Raw genomic sequence first — 18804 nt, forward strand, 5'->3', positions numbered from 1 at the left:
CACTGATCCTCTCTTCGGATCCGCTAATAACTGATGAGTAATGATCACCCCACAAACACGCACACACACACACACCATACACACACACACCATACACACACACACCGGTATTAATGGCACTTATTGTCTGTTAGATTTGCGGATAAACACAGCAATGCATAGGCACGCGGTGTTGCCATGGTGACTCATCAACTTTCAAAGCAACCTTCAGCTCGCATGGCTGAGGACTCCTGCACGCACGCACACAGACACACACACACACACACACACACACACATACACATACACACACACACACATGCACTACTGCAGCCTCTCCATCTCTTTACCTTAATGTTTCCTTTTACAATCAGATGTCCTCACGAGAGGTAGGGTTTGGAATCAGAGTACACTCACACACACACACACACACACACACACACAGATGCACACACATACAGATGCTGTCGCTTGTCACCTGGGTGTGTGTGTTGGTCGCCGTCATGCAGAGGAAGTATCCTGGGCGCTGGCGTCCTTGACAACTTTTATGGTGAAAGGGGAATTCTAATGAGCGGCGCAGCGAATGGCGTCGCAACAGAAAAGGGCTCGCTGTCATGCACAAGCACGCCGCCTGACCACACGCTCACACACACACACACACACACACACACACACACACACACACACACACACACGCATAGAAAGCGAGAACAAGGCGTGGGAGGCCTTTTGCACCATGGCGACCACATCCTGTCTCATGTACCCCTGTGCGTTTATTAATAGAAACTCACATACACATGGACACAACACACACACACATACACACACACACACACACACACACACAAGCGCACTCAGAGACACCAGTGATTTGCCCTGGAAGGAGTCAGAGCGAAACGGATGGCGGTCTATCATACTCGAGACGGATGGCTGAACTCACACACACACACACACAGAAACACAATCACACACACACACACGCACACACACACATTTGTTGCCGCCGTGCTAGCGCCCATATTGAATGTGTGTTTTTGTAGAATCATGCAGCCCTGGCCCTCGGACACATAATCTCCCGCTGCTGGTGTGTGTGTGTGTGGGTGTGTGTGTGTGTGTGTGTGTGGAGAGGTGGGGGGATTGCATCGCAGCATACGGACCAAATCTGGCTCTGATGCTTCATAATCCTCACACACACACACACACACACACACACACACACACACAGCTGCAGATAAGTCTCTCTGCAAGGTGGAAGGTTGCTGTAACGTGGCGACACGATTAGCATCCCTCTCATACACACACACACACACACACACACGCGCACACACACACACACACACACCTCTTATTGATTTGTCATGTTCATCACGTCTGCGCCGCCAGTGAGAGAAATGCAAATACGGATTTTAATAGTTTCTGGAAGGGGAGGAGGGAAAACAGGGTGGAGCAGGATGAGGAGGAAGAGGAGGAGAAGAAGGAGAAGGAAAAGGAAGATGAGGAGGAAGAGGAGGAGGAGAAGAAGGAGAGGAAGGAGGAGGAGGAGATGGACGATGATGAGGAGGAGGAGGAGGAGGAGAAGAAGGAGGCAGGAGTGATACTAGTGAGGCGAAATGAAGCAAATGGGAGGGAAGAACACAAGAAGAGATGGGGAGGTGAAGGGAAGGAGAGAAGAAGAGGAGGATGGAGGGAGGAGGAGGACGAGTGATGGACAGGAAAGACAGGAGATGAAAGCAGGAACGGAGGGAGGAGATGAACTGAGAACAAACATGGCCGACGGACAGATACCAGAGGAGACCCACACTGGAGGCGTCTGACAGAATTTCAAAATAAAAGCAGGGGACTGGAGCGGGTCTGCGGAACACACACACACACACACACACACACACACACACACACACACACACACACACACACACACACGGGGGAGGTATCGAGAGAGAGCAGCAACGCGAAAACACACAACCGTCTCTCCTTGCAGCATCTGCGGGGTTGTCATGGGAGATGAGTGATTTCCACGGCAACCTGTGGGGCTTTTCCTGCCCCCCCACCAACCAACACACACACACACACACACACACACACACACACACACACACGCACACACACACAATGCCATCCTCGATGTAATTGCAGCTGTAAACTGCAGCGAGCTCAGGCAATTTATGTGTCCAATGATCACAAGGTCACATGACCTGCCTCAAGCCGCCGGGCTCTCGGCCAATCACGGCGCAGGGTTCACGAGCGACACATCGCCCGCGGTTGCAGTGGGATTTGGACCGGAGCTCAGATCCTTAATGTCGTCGCTCTTTCTAGCTGAAAGGAAGGATCCAATCAGCTGCCCCGCTGGAAAGTATCTTTCGGTGTACCTGTACTTGTATGCTCGTTACACAGAACCCTCTGGCAAGGCGGGTCAAACCCGACTCTACCACCTTTGCAATCAGAATTCTACCCGATCTGGAGTTGCTTCGCCCTTCCGAAGAGATCCGGCTGCAACCAGGTGACTTCATGTGACTTCCCCCGTCCCCCTGATCCTCCCCACATTTTGAGCCAGATCATTGAATCCATCACCACAAAGAGCACTTGGAATAAGCTACAATAGAATCTGCAAAAGAGGCTGGAAAGTATTTTTTGGTGTACCTGTACTTGTATGCTCGTTACACAGAGCCCTCTGGCAAGGCAGGTCAAATCCGACTCACAAACCGCCTTCACAATCAGAATTTTACTCAATCTGGAAGGGCATCGCCCTACCGAGGAGATCCAGCTGCACCCAGGTGACCCCCCCCCCCCCCTCAATTTGAACCCCGGTCATTGAATGCATCACCACAAGGGGTACTTGGAATAGGCTACAATAGAAGCTAGAATAGAATCTGCAAAAGAGGCTGGAAAGTATCTTTTGGTGTACCTGTACTTGTATGCTCGTTACACAGAGCCCTCTGGCAAGGCAGGTCAAATCCGACTCACAAACCGCCTTCACAATCAGAATTTTACTCAATCTGGAAGGGCATCGCCCTACCGAGGAGATCCAGCTGCACCCAGGTGACCCCCCTCAATTTGAACCCCAGTCATTGAATGCATCACCACAAGGGGTACTTGGAATAGGCTACAATAGAAGCTAGAATAGAATCTGCTAAAGAGGTGTTCCATTTAAGGTCATGGGGGGACGTACTACAAATGCTAGCTACTTTGAGCTAGCTAACCCTGTGTGTGTGTGTGTGTGTGTGGGGGGTAATTTTAAAGCAAGGGGTTCTCAGCTGATTTGATTAAGTCGAAGCGCTTATTCCTCGCAGACGGCGCCGATAGAGGGGCGGGGGGGGATTCGGAGGCCATTTATCACTGTCAATATAAACCCTGCATAAGTGGGAAAGTGATTTTTCATACTTAAGTAAGATATTAATATCAAGCGAGGCGTCTCCAGAGGAGCGCTGAGCCGCCGCCGAGTCCTACCTCTCGTAACTGCAGCAATAAACATAAAATGGAGTCTGACGCCGCCGTTTCCAATCGCACCCGCAGGAACGCACGGCCTCTGCGGATACGGCTATAACCAATCACCTCCCCTTTCCTTCAGCCATCTGCAGCGTGGGGTGATGCTAATATGCTAGCATAACACCTCTCTTGACATATATTATGCTAACACACACTCAAACACATATATGTATTTCTGTACACACACACACACACACACACACACCCTATTTGCAAGGTAGCTAATTGCTTTGTAACACCAGGTTCAAGTCGGCTGTGGTGCGTTCAGTTATTTCATCTAATCATCTTGGTGTGTTCATTGATTAAGTGATCTGATTGGTCTGTGAGGTCCCGGTGAGGTGATATTAAATGATCAATCAAGGATAAAGGTACAATATATTACAATTTATAATCCACTGACTCCATAATTTCATTTTACTAAAAGGTTGGAGGACATTTCACAATGTTAATTCTTCTTAGTTCTTATTGATAATACATCTATCTAATCTAATCTAATCTAATCTAATCTAATGTGATCTAATCTAATCTAATATAATATAATATAATACAATACAATATAATATAATATAGACGGTTTTGGTGGAATTGACAACCCAGGTAATTTAATCAAATGTAATCTAATCTATTGAAAACTAGGATATTTCTGGATATTTCTTGTTGGATATAGAGGACTGACTAATTTTATCTCATCTAATCTGATCTAATCTAATCTAATCGAATCTAATCTAATCTGCTGTGATGCAATGTGATCCAATTAAATAAAATCTAATGTAATCTCATCTAATCTAATCTCATGTAATCTCACCCAATCCTAATCTAATTTTGACGATACATTTTGGGAATAAAGATTAATCTAATCTAATCTAATCTTGATGTTCTTGGTGGTATTAAAGGTTTATCCAATGGAATCCATTTTAACTTGATCCAATTTACCTTAAAACATCTGACTACTTGTCTTTATTAATAAAAAAACGTTCTGTTGGAAGATGTAAAAATAAGTCATATTTATGAACATATTTACATATATATGACATTTTTTTTTAATAACCAATCTTACATTTTGATCTGCACTCTTTCAGGGAACTTATTAAACATAAATAAACAAGGGTTGAGCATGGAAACATGCACTTCCTGTTTCAGGACCAACCATTTCCTGCTTCTTCTGTCCACCAAAAAAAAAAAAAAAAACAAATGAAGTGATTCTTAGAAGCACGTGTTTGTGTGTGTGTGAGTGTGTGTGGTGTGTGTTGCAGCACACACACGACGCTTGCAAACTAACTCAAGCTAGCAGGATCACTTCCATGACCTTTGACCCCTCATTCACAGTAAGAGCGGCCATTTCCGGGCCTGCCAGGGGGCGGGGCTTAAACGGCGTTCCACCAAGTGTGTGTGTGTGTGCGGCGTTTGTGTTCCCCTCCATCCCTCGTTATCTCCCGCCCTCCCCGGGATCGATATCCCTCCTCCATGCAGTTTAACGTCCAGATCGATTCGCGTTCCTCCTCCTCCTCCTTCTTTCTTTTCCACCCCTTCTTTCATCCTCCTCCGGCTCCCCTTCATGCTCCTCTTCCTCGCCGGTCGATTCTCATTCGTCCTCCGGATTACCCGCCGTATCGCCCTCCCGCTCTGCCGTCGCTCCCGCCGTCAATACTCCCCGCGAGGGCTCTATTTTCTCCGCTCTTCCTCGCATCGTCGGCGAAGCTCACCGCGCCATATTTTGTCTCGATTCCGGCGGGTGACCTCGCACAGACCCCGCGAGCGCCCGCGGGGAATGAATGGATGAATGGATGAAGGTCCGAAACCGCCGTCTTGGGCCGTGCTAAGCTAGCACCGCGGAGGCTAAACCTAGCCGCCGGCTTTATGGATATGCTTTTTTTTATCCTGCAGTTAAGCCGCCATCTGTCACTTGAGTTTGGAAATAAGGGCGAGGTGATAAGCCCCGCCCCCTCTGAGAAAGAAAGGCGTGCTCACTACTGCCCCCTAGTGGTCGCTTTTCCAGGTGCATTTAACTGAGAGCAGAGAGAATCAGCGTCACTTCCTGTTCCTTCCTGCTGCTTTGATGTGAGAACGTAGCGAAGCTCTTCGGACGCAATCCTCAACGTGCGCACAGGCGTGCACGTGCACACACACACACACACACACACACACACACCGAACAGAAGCATGGCGCAATCGTGAACTTCGCCCTGGAAGGGGGCTGGGAACGGGTGGAGAAACCGTTTCGAAGTGTCGAAATGCGTCGCCGCGGGAACAAACTGTGCAAGGTGTGTGTGTGTGTGTGTGTGTGTGTGTGTGTGTGTTCACGCCCCCCCCACCCTGCTACTCTTCTGTTGTATTACCCAAAAGCTCAAGAAGCTAAAGCAACCCCTCTCGTCGTCAGCACATGGTATCCACCAGCCTATAAATCTCCATAAACACACACACACTTGCACACACACTTGCACAAACACACACACACACACGCGTGTGCGCGCCTACTGTAACACATGGCTCCCAACATGACGATGCTGTATTTGTTCAACTCAATTACTTTCTAAATTTAGCCTCCACATCCCAGGGGAGTTACTAAAAATGGAGTCCCCTGCCCATGAGTGTGTGTGTGTGTGTGTGTGTGTGTGTGTGTGTGTGTGTGTGTGTGTGTGTGTGTGTGTGTGTGTGCTTGCTAGAATTCTCGCAGCCGCAGTGGAAATTCCTCCGACATGTCGATCCCATTTGTTTTTCTTTATTTTTGGTTTTGACGCGCGAAATAAAAACGCTCCTTTTTCTGTGAAAGCCAGGGGTGCCGGGGGGGTTGGGGGGGGGGACAGGAAGTGACACGGGCGACACTTCCTGTTGCGTCTGACACACTGAAAATAACACAGGAAGTAAAATGTGGCGAAATCAGCTTTTACTTTAACAGGTTTATTTATGGATTTGGAGAAATTCTCACAGTAAGACCTTTGTGCAAAGTGTCAAAAGGGCCTCGCTAGAATATGGATAGCATTTTCCCAATTTCATCAACAAGCTATTTATTTATTTATTTATTTATTTATTTATTTAGTTAGTTAGTTAGTTAGTTAGTTAGTTCCATGACTTTTCCTTCAAAATAAAAGCCTGTTTTCATCTCAATCAATCCATATCACAAAAATACCACACAAAAAAACATAATTTTCTCCATTTAATTAACTAGCTAATTAGTTAGTTAATTGATTATTGGTGTGTTTATTTACTTAGTTAGTTAGATGGTTATTTATATTTATTTAGTTCTTGGAGAGTCAGTTCGGCAGAATTCGATTGAAATGCATTGATTTTTCATTGCATTCAAAACAAAAATGGTCCATATGAACACAGCTGTCTCCAATCAAATAGAGTTAGTTTGTGAAGTTTGTAAAATAAGTAAAGTTAGTTTGTTAGCTGGTTATTTATTCATATATTCCTTTCTTTCTTGACTAAGTTAGTAACTTTTGCAGAATCCCATTGTAACGCATGGATTTTTCCTTCAAAATAAAAGGCCGTTTTCATTTCAGTCAACCCATGTCACAAAAATAATCCAAAGGAACATCATTTTCTCCATTTAATCAACTAGCTAGTTAGTTTGTGAACCGGTTATTTATGTATTTAGTGAGTTAGTTAGTTCCTGGAAAGAATCCGTGCACTGTAATGCATGGATTTTTCCTTCAAAATAAAAGCCTGTCAATTCATATTACAAAGATAATCCATAGAAACATGATTTTGTCAACTTAATTTGCTGGTTAGTTAGTTGGTTCATTAGGTATTCAGTTAGTTAGTTGTTAGATGTCAATTCTGCGGAATCCAATTGTAATGCATGGATTTTTCCATAAAAATAAAGTCTGTTTTCATTTCAATCAATACATATGACACAAAAAATATAAACATAACTGTCTCAAGTCAATCAACCAGCAAGTTAGTTAGTTAGCTGGTTATTTATTCATGTTTTTATTCATTTAGTTCTGCAGAATCTCATTGTAATGCATGGATTTTTCCTTTAAAATAAAAGCCTGTTTTCATGTCAGTCAATACATGTCACAGAAATGATCCATAGAAACATAATTTTCTCAATTTAATCAATTCGCGAGTTAGTTTGTGAGCCGATTATTGACTCGGTTAGTGAGTTAATCCCGCAGATATGATGCATGGAATTTTCCTCCACAATAAAAGCCTGTTTTCACTGCCGCGAATCCGAATCATTGCATGCGTTGCATCGCCGAGACGCGGCAGAAATGACATAGAGCACCTTTCAGTCGTGCACTTCTGCCCGTGTGTGTGTGTGTGTGTGTGTGTGTGTGTGTGCGCACACACTCGACGGCTCCCACAGAACACCTGCACGCTCAAGCTGTCAGGACGTCTGCAGCGGCAGGCACAGGAAGAGGGGGGGATGAAGGGATGACAAATGTGAAAGAGAAGAAGAAAAAGAGAGAGAAGTTGAAAGACATGAAGGAGGAAACACAAAGAGGGAGGGTCTCTGTGCGGGCTTACCATATACAGTAACGGCTTATTTCAAGAATAAGCTGGGTTTCTTGAAAACACACACACACACACACACACACACTGGAGGCCAAATATAGACACGCTACAAAGGAGTTCAGTGAGCGTTAGCGGCGGCGGCGGCGCGGGGAGCGTGACCAACTTGCGCACGCCTTTTCATAAAAGCTGCAGCCTGACAACGACGTTTCTGTCGCACTGGAAGGGAATCCTGCGCTCCGGCGCGCACGAACTAACACATGTACACACACACACACACACACACACACACACACGCACAGGGGGGATTTTCAATCATGATTTTATCGTGTGCACACACTGAATCACTTCAGCAGATGTGGGAGACACACCTGAGTGTTTCCTGCACAGCTGTTAGCACATGAGCGGTGTACGACGAGTGATACTGCAGACCGGCGCACACCAAGCGTGCAAATACAAAGAGGAAAATGACAAATACTCCCTAAAACACCTTTGGGATCTTCGATTTGACTGACGCGCTACGAGCAAAACCTCTGCTTGTATCCATCCCACTTCCACAGGTGGCTAGCCGATGGCGCTAAGCCATTAGCATGCGGGTCAGGATGTAGGCGTGGTTGACAAAACCAATATACAAATGACTCTGTGTGTGTGTGTGTGTGTGTGTGTGTGTGTTCTCTGACATGACTGCACACACACACACACACCCAAGGAAGGCCTTGTGGACACACACCCCAAGCGACGGTGAGGGGTGAACCAAGGGTTGCATCATGTGTCTAGCATTCAGCTAACAGGTGTTTCAGCTCTAAAAATGTCTCCAGGACCAGAACCAGGACCAGAACCAGGACCAGGACCAGAATCCTCGCCCCTGCTTGGCGCCGCCGCCCCACCCCCCCAAAGCCCCGCCCCTTAAAGCAATCCCAAGTAGGAAGAGGAGGTTGGTGCACCGCGCCCGTGATAGCTGCGTCAGTGTTCCGCCCGCCGCCAAGAAGACAAGAAGCCGCTTGTCGCAATCATAAGACGGCTAACCTCAAAAATAAAGCGGCGAGTCGTCGGAGGGAGAGGAAGTGGAGCGGTTGCCGTTGGCGATGAGGGTCGAGCCGCTCTTTGGCGGCGGGGGCGGAGCTTGTGGATGGTCCGCGGATGATCTATGGGGCTTTATGAACACGCCGCCATTCGTAAAGTCCGCACAAGTGATGCGCTCAGATTTGTATCTGCTGTGCGTGCACGTGTCCCCCCCAACACACACACACACACACACACACACACAAGTGTCCACACACAAAACACACGCAGAGTGAGGAAGCCACACTCAGGTCGGATTACAAAGCAGCAATTTTTGTTTTAGAAAAGTAAATGTACCGCAACGCTCTTACTGAAAGAGTGTGTCTGTGTGTGTGTGTTTGTATGTGTGTGTGTGTGTAGCACCCTTTTCTGTCACACACACACACACACACACACACACATGCATGTAGGACACTCATCTGAACGGGTGCAAAAGGTGAAATACCTGAGGACAATTTCTATTCTTTTCACATAAATGGGCGCACACACATACACACAGACACAATTTGAATCCAAACACACACACACACACACACACACACACACACACACTCTTTCACCCGCTGCTTTGTTTACCCTGATATGTGATCGTTCAGAGAGCCGGTCCCCCTCCCTCTGCCCCGATTCGCCCATCAAAGGATGTGGTTTCTCTTGTGCAAAACTTCGGCTTGTTTCCCGGCAGCGGCGTGCACGTGCACGTGCACATGCTTCCATGCATGCATACACGAAGCACATGACCCCGTTCGTGCGTCAGGAGGATATACTGCTGGTGTGAGAGGTCAATTTATGGCAGTGTGTGCAGGACTGCATTACCCAGATTGGAGTTTCTTCTTTCTTTTAAAATAAAGGAGAAGAAATGGAGGGATGAGGCGTCTCCTGGAGGAGGTGCCAACCAGCAACGTGATTCAGCGTCTGGGTCCGGCGGCGGACGGAAAAAAAAAGGCAGAGTCAGCGGGCGACGGAAGCACAGGGGCCGGAGAGGACGGGCCAAGGTCGAAATAGAAAAAAAAAAAAAAAAACAAATATCATGAAACCAGGAAGTGGATGCGGAGGAAGGGGCCAATCAGGGCCAAGCAATTCCTGTCAGTGCATGAGAGAGCGCAGACGCCCTCCAATCACATTAGAGTTTGTGATGTGGAGTCACACACACACACATGTTTGATTCAAAAGAAAGATATTCTTTTTGGGTTTTATCTCTTGCGGCGGCGGTGGGGGATGTGGCACGGATGATGCGGCTAATTGTGAGGATATTAGAAAAAAAAAAGGGTCTGCGAATGGGTTTCTTGGGACGCTGAAAAAGCACGCGGATTTAGCGGCTAACGCTGTTAGCGGAGCACATGGAGTGGCGGCGACAGCAGAAGAATGCTAGCACGTGGCGCCCTTACGGGGTCTTATTCACACTTTTGACCACTTCCTCTGGCTCACGTCGTGCACCAGGATGGAAACGCCCAGTTGAAACGCCGTTTGTAGCGCTAGCTCCTTGGGTACTAGCGGGTTAGCTGCTAAATTAGCATACATCAACCTCGCTTTCTAATTGCGCTGTTTAACTTTGATATGGTTCTATCGTGCACAAATCTTCTGGTTGATTGGAATAGAGCGATACCCACACACACACACACACACACACACACACACACAACCTTCTTCTTGTCAAGTGTCATCAACAGATGCGTATTTTCATCCTGCTGACTCACGCGGCCTCACTCGCCACGCTGTGCTTCAAGTCACTCGGTGTGACCGAGCGTGTTTGCACACACACACACACACACACACGCGCACGCGCACACACATACACATGCACACACACATGCACGGACAAACGGGTCAAACAAATACACACCAAATCAAAACGATAGGAACAGCATTGTAAACTTTTCCGCATTTCTCATTGCAAAAGCAAGTGTGTATCTGTGTGTGTTTGTGTGTGTGTGTGTGTCTGTGAGTGTGTGCAGTATCCTTGCTTCCTGTTTAAGAGGTTTCAAGTGAGAGAGAGAAGCAAAACAAAAAGGCAGAGTGGTTCTATTTCTGGTCAAGGACCGAGAGATAGCAGGGGTTAAAAATAAAAACGAGAGCAGGACATAGAGGTTGAAACAGCAGGACGAAAATATATTGTTTATATGTATTCATGTATTTTTGCTATAAAAGGGAGAAGTGTAAACGCAGAAGTGTGATGAGGAAACGCTGCGGCGGGCGACCGGCGAAACCTGAAAACTTTTCGTAAAAGGCAACGAGATCACTGGAGCCCCGAACGCATCGCGGCTGCCTTCAAATAAAAGATGGACGCCATCAAACAAGCAATAAATCTCGGATTGCTGTTTTTGTTTTCGTTTGATTTCAGACATTTTATCCCTGTTGTACACCCTGCACAAACACACACACACACACACACACACACACACACACGTCCCGGTGATGGATAACACACATTAGCGTCAACACAGTCGCACAAATGCAGACAAATGCGCACCTTTCAGGACCGGGAATGTGTTTGCTCATTAGCGATAACACAAACGTACGGCGGCGGCGGCGGCTGACGCCTACATTAGGAAATTGGTGACAACACACACACACACGTGCACAAACACACACATATATGCACGCAAATATTGTGGTTGCCTTATCATTAACACATTTTCAAAGCGGTTGTCACTTCGTTTGACACAGCCTGGTAAGATAACTCATTAACTTTTTCTCACACACACACACACACACACACACACACACGCACGTGCAGGTGCGTGCAGGAACACACACACCTGTTTCAGCCCGTACACGCTCTTTAACATCCGGCTGCAGACGGAAATGTCTGGCGGTGGCAGCAATCCAAGCCGTTAGCATAGCCGCGAGCTATTACAACTAGGCTTTTGAAACAGGAAAGAATGCAGTAATTGTTTTTTTTTTTCTGCACGGAGCCAATCAGGTTACAGAACCTTGCTAACTGGCTAACGGTTAGTTCCATTTAGCATGTGGATGCTAGCGATGTTAGCATCACCGCTGAGCGTCGATTCATTTGCACATCTTTTATAATATTTTCCCAAGCCCTTGTCTATATATACTTATATAAAACATAATTTAAGAATATATGGATATTATATTGGACTGTATACAACTGATGATAGTGCCCTCCGATTTTCACCACAAATTCAAATAAAACTCCTAATTTTTTGGGGTTTTTCAGCACTTCCTGGTTTCCTTGAAGGCGGTAGCCCTGATTGGTCGAAGCCGAATCAATAGAAAGTGAGGCGTTTGCGAGTGTGTGTGTGTGTGTGTGTGTGTGGGGGGTTCCGGTTAACAAACACTGGTGAGTCGAGGAGACAGTCTGTGAGTGTGTGTGTGTGTGAGCCCGCTCACGTGTGTGTGATCAACGGCCCGGGTGGAGTAATTTCATTATAGCTAATCAATAACGGGCGCCATGTCCAATGTGGATCATGTCAAGTTAGCCTGCTCTGTTATGGATTACCAATGGCGGCGGCGGCGGCTGATGGCGGCGGCGGTTGCGTGTTTACGGGGCTTGGGGGGGGTTCGGACGAAGGGCTCGGGGGGGTCGGGGGGGGGTCCCCTGTCTCCGATGGCGACCAGATGATGCTAATCTGAGAAATAAATACATAAACGACGCCCACGGTAACCGGAGAGACGTCTTTCCTTTAAGTCGGTTTTTGAAAAGCTGCTAGTTTTGGACGCGGCTCGTACCAAACAAGAGAAGGAATGCCTCGTCTGCTTTGCGGCGCCGCCAAGAAACACACCGCCGCCCCCGGACGGATTTTGCAGGGCCGCAGCGAGAAGAGGGGACGCTCAGGAGGACCTTCTCTAAACCAGGATCTCCAACGGCAACGATTCAAGCGTCTGTAAACGCCGTCCGATAAACGACGATCCTCCGCACGGAAGTGGCGGGAATCGAACCAGGGATGCTCTCGCTGCGCGGCGTGAGCGCTAACCACCGCGCTAACCCTTTTTATTATGATAATGACGGCGATTACTATAATCACCGTCATTATTATGTTATCATTCACAGTTCCTTGTCGCTGCTCCATCAGCAAACCTGCTAAATGATACCAAACCATCCGTTTACTTATATAACTCTCTCTCTCCATCTTTCTCTCCATCTCTCTCTCTCTCCCACTATTGACCCACACACACTCCTGCAGCTGTATCACATCCCGCCAACTGCAGTAATCACAGCACACACACACTCGACAATGACCATCCCACACACTCGCGCACTCTCCTTAAACCATTTACGTTCAGCGTTCACCCCACACACACACACACACGCGCGCGCGTACACGTGCACGCACTCGCGCGCACCTATAACTTGTCCTCGTCTTCATCGCAGTCGACGCCCACGCGGGTTTTTATGCGCGGAGAGCGAGATGCCTGAGAGAACAAATGTGGTGGGTTCTGATTCCGTGGCGCCCAGCAGAAACGACCGACGTGTGTGTGTGTGTGTGAGTGTGTGTGTGTGTGTGTGTGTGTGTTACCTGTTGGTCACCACTCGAATCGCCTGAAATATGGCCGCTTACATAAGGTGGTGAAGCTATTTTGAAAGCGGCGGGGGAGAAACAGAGAGAGAGTGTGTGTGTGTGTGTTCTCCTTTTTTTTTTTTTTAACTTTTTAAAACTTAAAGGAAATAAAAAAAAACAAAGTTTTTAAAAGATTATTGGAAAAAAATCAAAGGGAAATACAATCAAATGAATTAAAAAGGAATAAAAAAATTATTATGAAAGGAACTTTCTGTTCTTCCTCCATCTTTTATTCCCATTTACATCTAATTGTCAGTATATTTTTAAGTGTGTGTGTGTGTGAGAGAGAGAGAGGTGTGTGGGGGGGGTAATCAATCACCCGATTGATTAGCTTTCGGTCAATCCCCTGATAGATTTCAGGGTTGATGGGAAGATAATACGATCAGATGACATGAGAAGGAAACATGTGTGTGTGTTTTTGTGTGTGCACTTTGATGTCCTCGTCCATTACAGCTTGCGTGATTAGCCTACTCAACAGCACACACACACACACACACACACACAGAAGCTAGCGGGCCTCACCTCCTTTATTTTCCACACACTGAGTGTGAGGAAGGAGAGGAGGAGGAGGAGGAGGAGGAGGAGAGGAAGAAGAAAAGACGAATGCAAAACCTTATGTAACGGAGCCCGGAGGTATGGAGGGATGAGCTGGATGGGTTGAGGAAGAAAGAGAAGAAGGAGGAGGAGGAGGAGGAGGTCACAAATAGACCCGAGGAACAGGTGGTTCTTTGCAAACGGAGGCCACGTCACATGATGGCCGCGTCCAATAAGCTGCCGCCAGGAAGTAGAGAAAAAAGGTGCTGCATAACACGGTTTAAAATGATATGTTTATATTATTCAAGCCCACAGAATTGCGTTTGAAATTCAACTAGCAGAGCCGCACATTGTTAGCTGTTAGCGCTAAACCGGAGGTGAGGTCATGAGAATGAAGTCTCATTCACGAGTCAGTGATGAGAGTTAGCATTAGCTCTTTTTGTTAGCATCCGTGTAAGCTCCGCCCCCACCTATGAAGCCGTCAACATTGGCCCGAAGGGGGCGCTTCCCCCGATGCTATGCTCCGAGAAAACCAACAAACAATTGCGCAAAGCTTCCAGCCGAAGGTCCGTTCTCAAGCAGAGGCTGAAATAAAGGAAACAAGACGCCACGAGAACATGGAAAGAACTCAGGCTGGAGATCATGGAGGTCAGTTAGATTCCTGCCGCAATAAAACCTGTCAATTTCCCCGAAAAGGAAAGGTATCCTTAGAACCTGGACCTGAAGTGGACACGAAGCAGAGCTGACCGCTAACCATAACCGACACCAACTCACCCTGACTTCCTCCACCACATCGATCTTCAGAGACCTTCTGAGGGACTGGACCACCTGTTTCATGGTTAAGCAACAAAACACTCGCCAACATCGGTGAAACCGAAATCCTCCCGGCAAATTTTCAAAATAAAAGGTAAATATCGATTACGTTCCCCTCCTGAGATCTACGTTAGCATCTAGATTAGCCAGCCGCTAATAACAGATTAGCATTGGAGACATTCCAGGAGCAGCTTCCAAACCAGGAAGTGCCCTTCACTGATCCTGCTGGCTACTAGCTAACTAGCTAGCACAGCCCCCCATGCATAATATGTGCCGTGTATTTCTTTTTGATCCAGAATAACGCATGACCTCGCCCGCCATGAGACATCGCGGCAACCTTGCGACAACCGTGAGACGACGACGACGACGAGATTAGCCGGTCGATAGCGAGGTGACATCCAGCGCCGCTATCAGGAACAAACCCGCCATTAAAAGGATGCTATCCCCATGACAACAGGGGTTGCCTGGTGTCCCGTGGTTTCTATTGATCCAGGCGTAATTTATGGCCAACGGGCAACGCAGATAATGGATAACGATTTCAGGGCACACACACACACACACACACACACACACACACATATAATTTTGACGGGTGTCTTCATGAACGACGGCATTTCTCATTGAGGATATTCATCAATAACGAATGAGAAAGATGTGTGTGTGTGTGTGTGTGTGTGTGTGTGTGTGTGTGTGCGTTTGCCGGTAAGGGGCGGTATCAGACCGTTAATCTCTGGCGGGGAATCAGTCCGCAGGGCCGATAATCGCTCCAAAGAGCAATTAGAAATTGGGTAGGGCGTGCCGGGCAGGAAGTGAGACAGGCCGAAACAGGAAGTGGGCCTACGGGCGGCGGGAGCAGACATGTGATGGGGCTGCGAGGAGGTCGGGTAAATGGTCCGTGATCGAGTTAGAGGACCGGACCAGATGCAGATGGAGTCGAGGACGGAGGCCCTCGGGGGTGGAGGGGGCCCTAAATGAGTTAGGAAGCCGATCTCCTTCAGGATCCAACATGGCGCCGCGGTGACGGCCATTTTGGCTCAACCACGATAACACCCTGCAGGGGATTCGTGAACAGACGCCTCCGGGAGCTGACTTCCCCGAACCGTTCAGCCGATGTTACAAGCCGGCTTCTCTCTCACGCCACGCCCTATCGGATGCCCAACTTGAACGGCGCCGCCCGCCTACCTTAGTCCTGATCTGGCCCGAGGTGGACACCTTGCGGATGAGCTTGTGCGACGTGTCCTCCTGCTCGCCGTCGCTGTCCGAAGACTCCTCCCCGGCCTCCCCGGCCTGTAAAGGAATGGAAAGATCAGCGTATGTGGACACACACACACACACACACACACACACACGCAGACTTACGATGTGCGTGCGTTCGGCATCGGCCTGCGGCGACCCCAGTGCCTCCCCGGGTTCCGACACATACAGGACGTTGGGGCTGAGCTTGGACGCCATGGCGACCGTAGTGGGGGGATTAGGGGTCAGAGGTCGGGAAGGTGTGTGTGTGTGGGGGGGGGGTGCGGTGAACCGGCACCCGACTCTGGAAAAAGAAGGAAGCATTGATTATTGATTGGGAGGGAAAAGAAGTTCAGCCCCCACGACACACACACACACACACACACACACACTCATGCACACACTCATGCACACACACACAGGACAAGGATGATGATGATGATGATGATGATGATCATGATGATGATGATGATGATGAAGATGAGCTGGTAGACTGGTAAGACTTTCCCTTACAACACACACACACACACACATGCGCGTGTGTTTCCGTGGCGACGGTGAGCACAATAACCTGTCAGCATCTCGGTGCTGCGCAAACGTGAAAATATTAAAATTATAAAAATTATAGAAAAAATAAAAAAAAATAAAGACTCCATCCGGGTATTTTTTTGCGAGGTGGGGGGGGGGGCTGCTCATAATAATGGTAACAATGATAATAAAAATAATGATCATAATAAAAATACCAGAAATAATAATAATTCTGATAATAAATATGAAAACAAACGGGAGGGGGGGGGGGGTAAATGTCAATTTTCAATTTAACTCTGGCACATTCGTCAAACGGCCGCCGCCTCTGCACACACACACACACACACACACACACACACACACACAAACGTGGACGTTATTTACCTCTCGTTCACCCAGTTAATTTCTCCCCGTTGGAGGGGCGGTAGGTTGAAGTCCTTCCCCCTCTTCCTCCTCCTCCTCCTCCTCTTCCTCCCCGCTCGCCGCGCCCGGCGCCCCGGAGCCGGCGGCCCCGGCGGAGGCGGCGGTGCCGGCGGACAGGCGCTCCGGAGGCGGTGCGGGCGCTCAGCGCGTCCCCGGCGCTGCGGAGCGGGACGCGGACGCGGCCGTGCGCATAGCGGCGGAACGGGTCTGGATCAGGTACGGAGAGGAAGAGGAGGAAGAGAGAGAGAGAGAGAGAGAGAGAGAGAGAGAGGGAGGAAGGAGGGAAGGAGGAGGAGGAGGAGGAGGGAGCGGACCGCCGCTGGATCGCTGTGGTTTTGAGGTTAAACGGAGAGCAGAAGGCGCGCACACGCACGCATGCGCGTTAGACACACACGGAGAAGGAGGGGGGCGCGCCTCCGATGGAGATTCAGCGGAAGAGTGTGTGTGAGTGTGTGTTTGGTGTGTGTGTGTGTGTGTGTGGACGTTCCCTTCTCCCCGCGTGCACGCGCGGGTTTCTTCTATCTCATCGGAGTGATGTGCGTGCGCGCGCGCGCATGTGTGTCTGTCGATCGGTTATCGATCACCGATCGGATCACTTTTTTTTTTTTTTATCTTTATCTTGGTGTGTGCGCGTACGAGGACGACTCGTCGGACTTTGGAAAGTGATAATAAAGAGTAAAAAAAAACTTACACAACTTATTATAGTGTTTCTTACGTCACTTCCGGGGTTTCGTGCTGGATATGTGACGTCACAATTAAGAGTCGTTCAGTGGGTCTCCATCTGAGGGGTGAAGGTGGACATGGCAAAGAGAGAGAGGGCACACACACACACACACACACGCACACAAGCACTCACACACACACGCACGCACCAACATTCGCCGATACAACACACTCACTGTCGCCACTCCGTGATACATTAATTTGTTTACAGCTGATTAAACATTCATGCTGAATTAGCTGTGAGCCTGGTGTCTCTCTCACGCACACACACACACACACACATACACACACACACACACACACACACACACACACACACATACACAACGTGCACGTGTGTGTGTGTGTTCTCCACCTGTTTGTGTTGGGTTTTTTTGCACTGGCTGTTTTGTGTGGAGCAGATGCACGCGCAAACACACACACACACACACACACACACACACACACACCTCTGGGATTCACCTGCAACTCAGGTGACAGTGTCACCATGTGCTGCTCTGTCCTCCAGTTGCCCTTGGCGACGGCAAGTAGGAAGGGCGAGAGCGTGCCGCATGGAGCAAGTGTGTGTGTGTTGGGACACACACACACACACACATCTCTCAAGATGAAAAAAATCATCTGCAAGATTAAAAAAAAAAAAGGGGCCGGGCTGATTTTGATTGGACGATGAAAAAACTACCATCAGATTAGGATCTATGCAGGTGATTCATGCAAGAATATATATATATATATATATATATTAATAAATATATGTATATATATATATATATATGAATATATATCAGTCAGATGATGTGTGAATGAGTGAATAAATCGGACTTATTCAATCCGGATTATGGACGAACCGTGCGTTTTAAACGAATCATCAGATTCCAGCTCAGCCGGTTCGGCCGATCGTTCAGCTGATTCGCGTTTCAAAACATTCAAACTATTCATGTCGTGTCTGCTGTCTGTCAAACAAAACAGGAAGTGAGATCTAATCTCCTTCACATCATCTGTCAATATCGGTTATTTATACACACACACACACACACACACACACACACAC

The 18804-nt window shown here is 48.0% G+C and overlaps 1 protein-coding gene across 2 annotated transcripts in view; it reads right to left on the bottom strand.

Moving 5' to 3' along the window:
• LOC147223441 (diacylglycerol kinase delta) overlaps positions 1-17260 on the bottom strand; it is a 38824-nt gene extending 21564 nt beyond the window's left edge. Inside the window, exons 1-3 of one of the 2 annotated variants that reach the window (XM_086165711.1) lie at positions 16995-17260; positions 16209-16386; positions 16032-16136 (exon numbers count right to left, since the gene is read on the bottom strand). In XM_086165711.1, the coding sequence (XP_086021837.1) occupies positions 16032-16136; positions 16209-16301 (198 nt within the window). In that variant the 5' untranslated portion in view covers positions 16302-16386; positions 16995-17260. The remainder of the gene's footprint in view (positions 1-16031; positions 16137-16208; positions 16387-16994) is intronic. The other variant, XM_086165710.1, reaches the window with a different exon arrangement.
• Between the last annotated feature and the right edge of the window lie 1544 nt (positions 17261-18804).

This window comes from Fistularia commersonii, chromosome 19 (genome assembly GCF_037954325.1).
Source record: "Fistularia commersonii isolate RoL2024-O1a breed Wild chromosome 19, RoL_Fcom_v1.0, whole genome shotgun sequence".
In the NCBI taxonomy this organism is placed as follows: domain Eukaryota; kingdom Metazoa; phylum Chordata; class Actinopteri; order Syngnathiformes; family Fistulariidae; genus Fistularia; species Fistularia commersonii.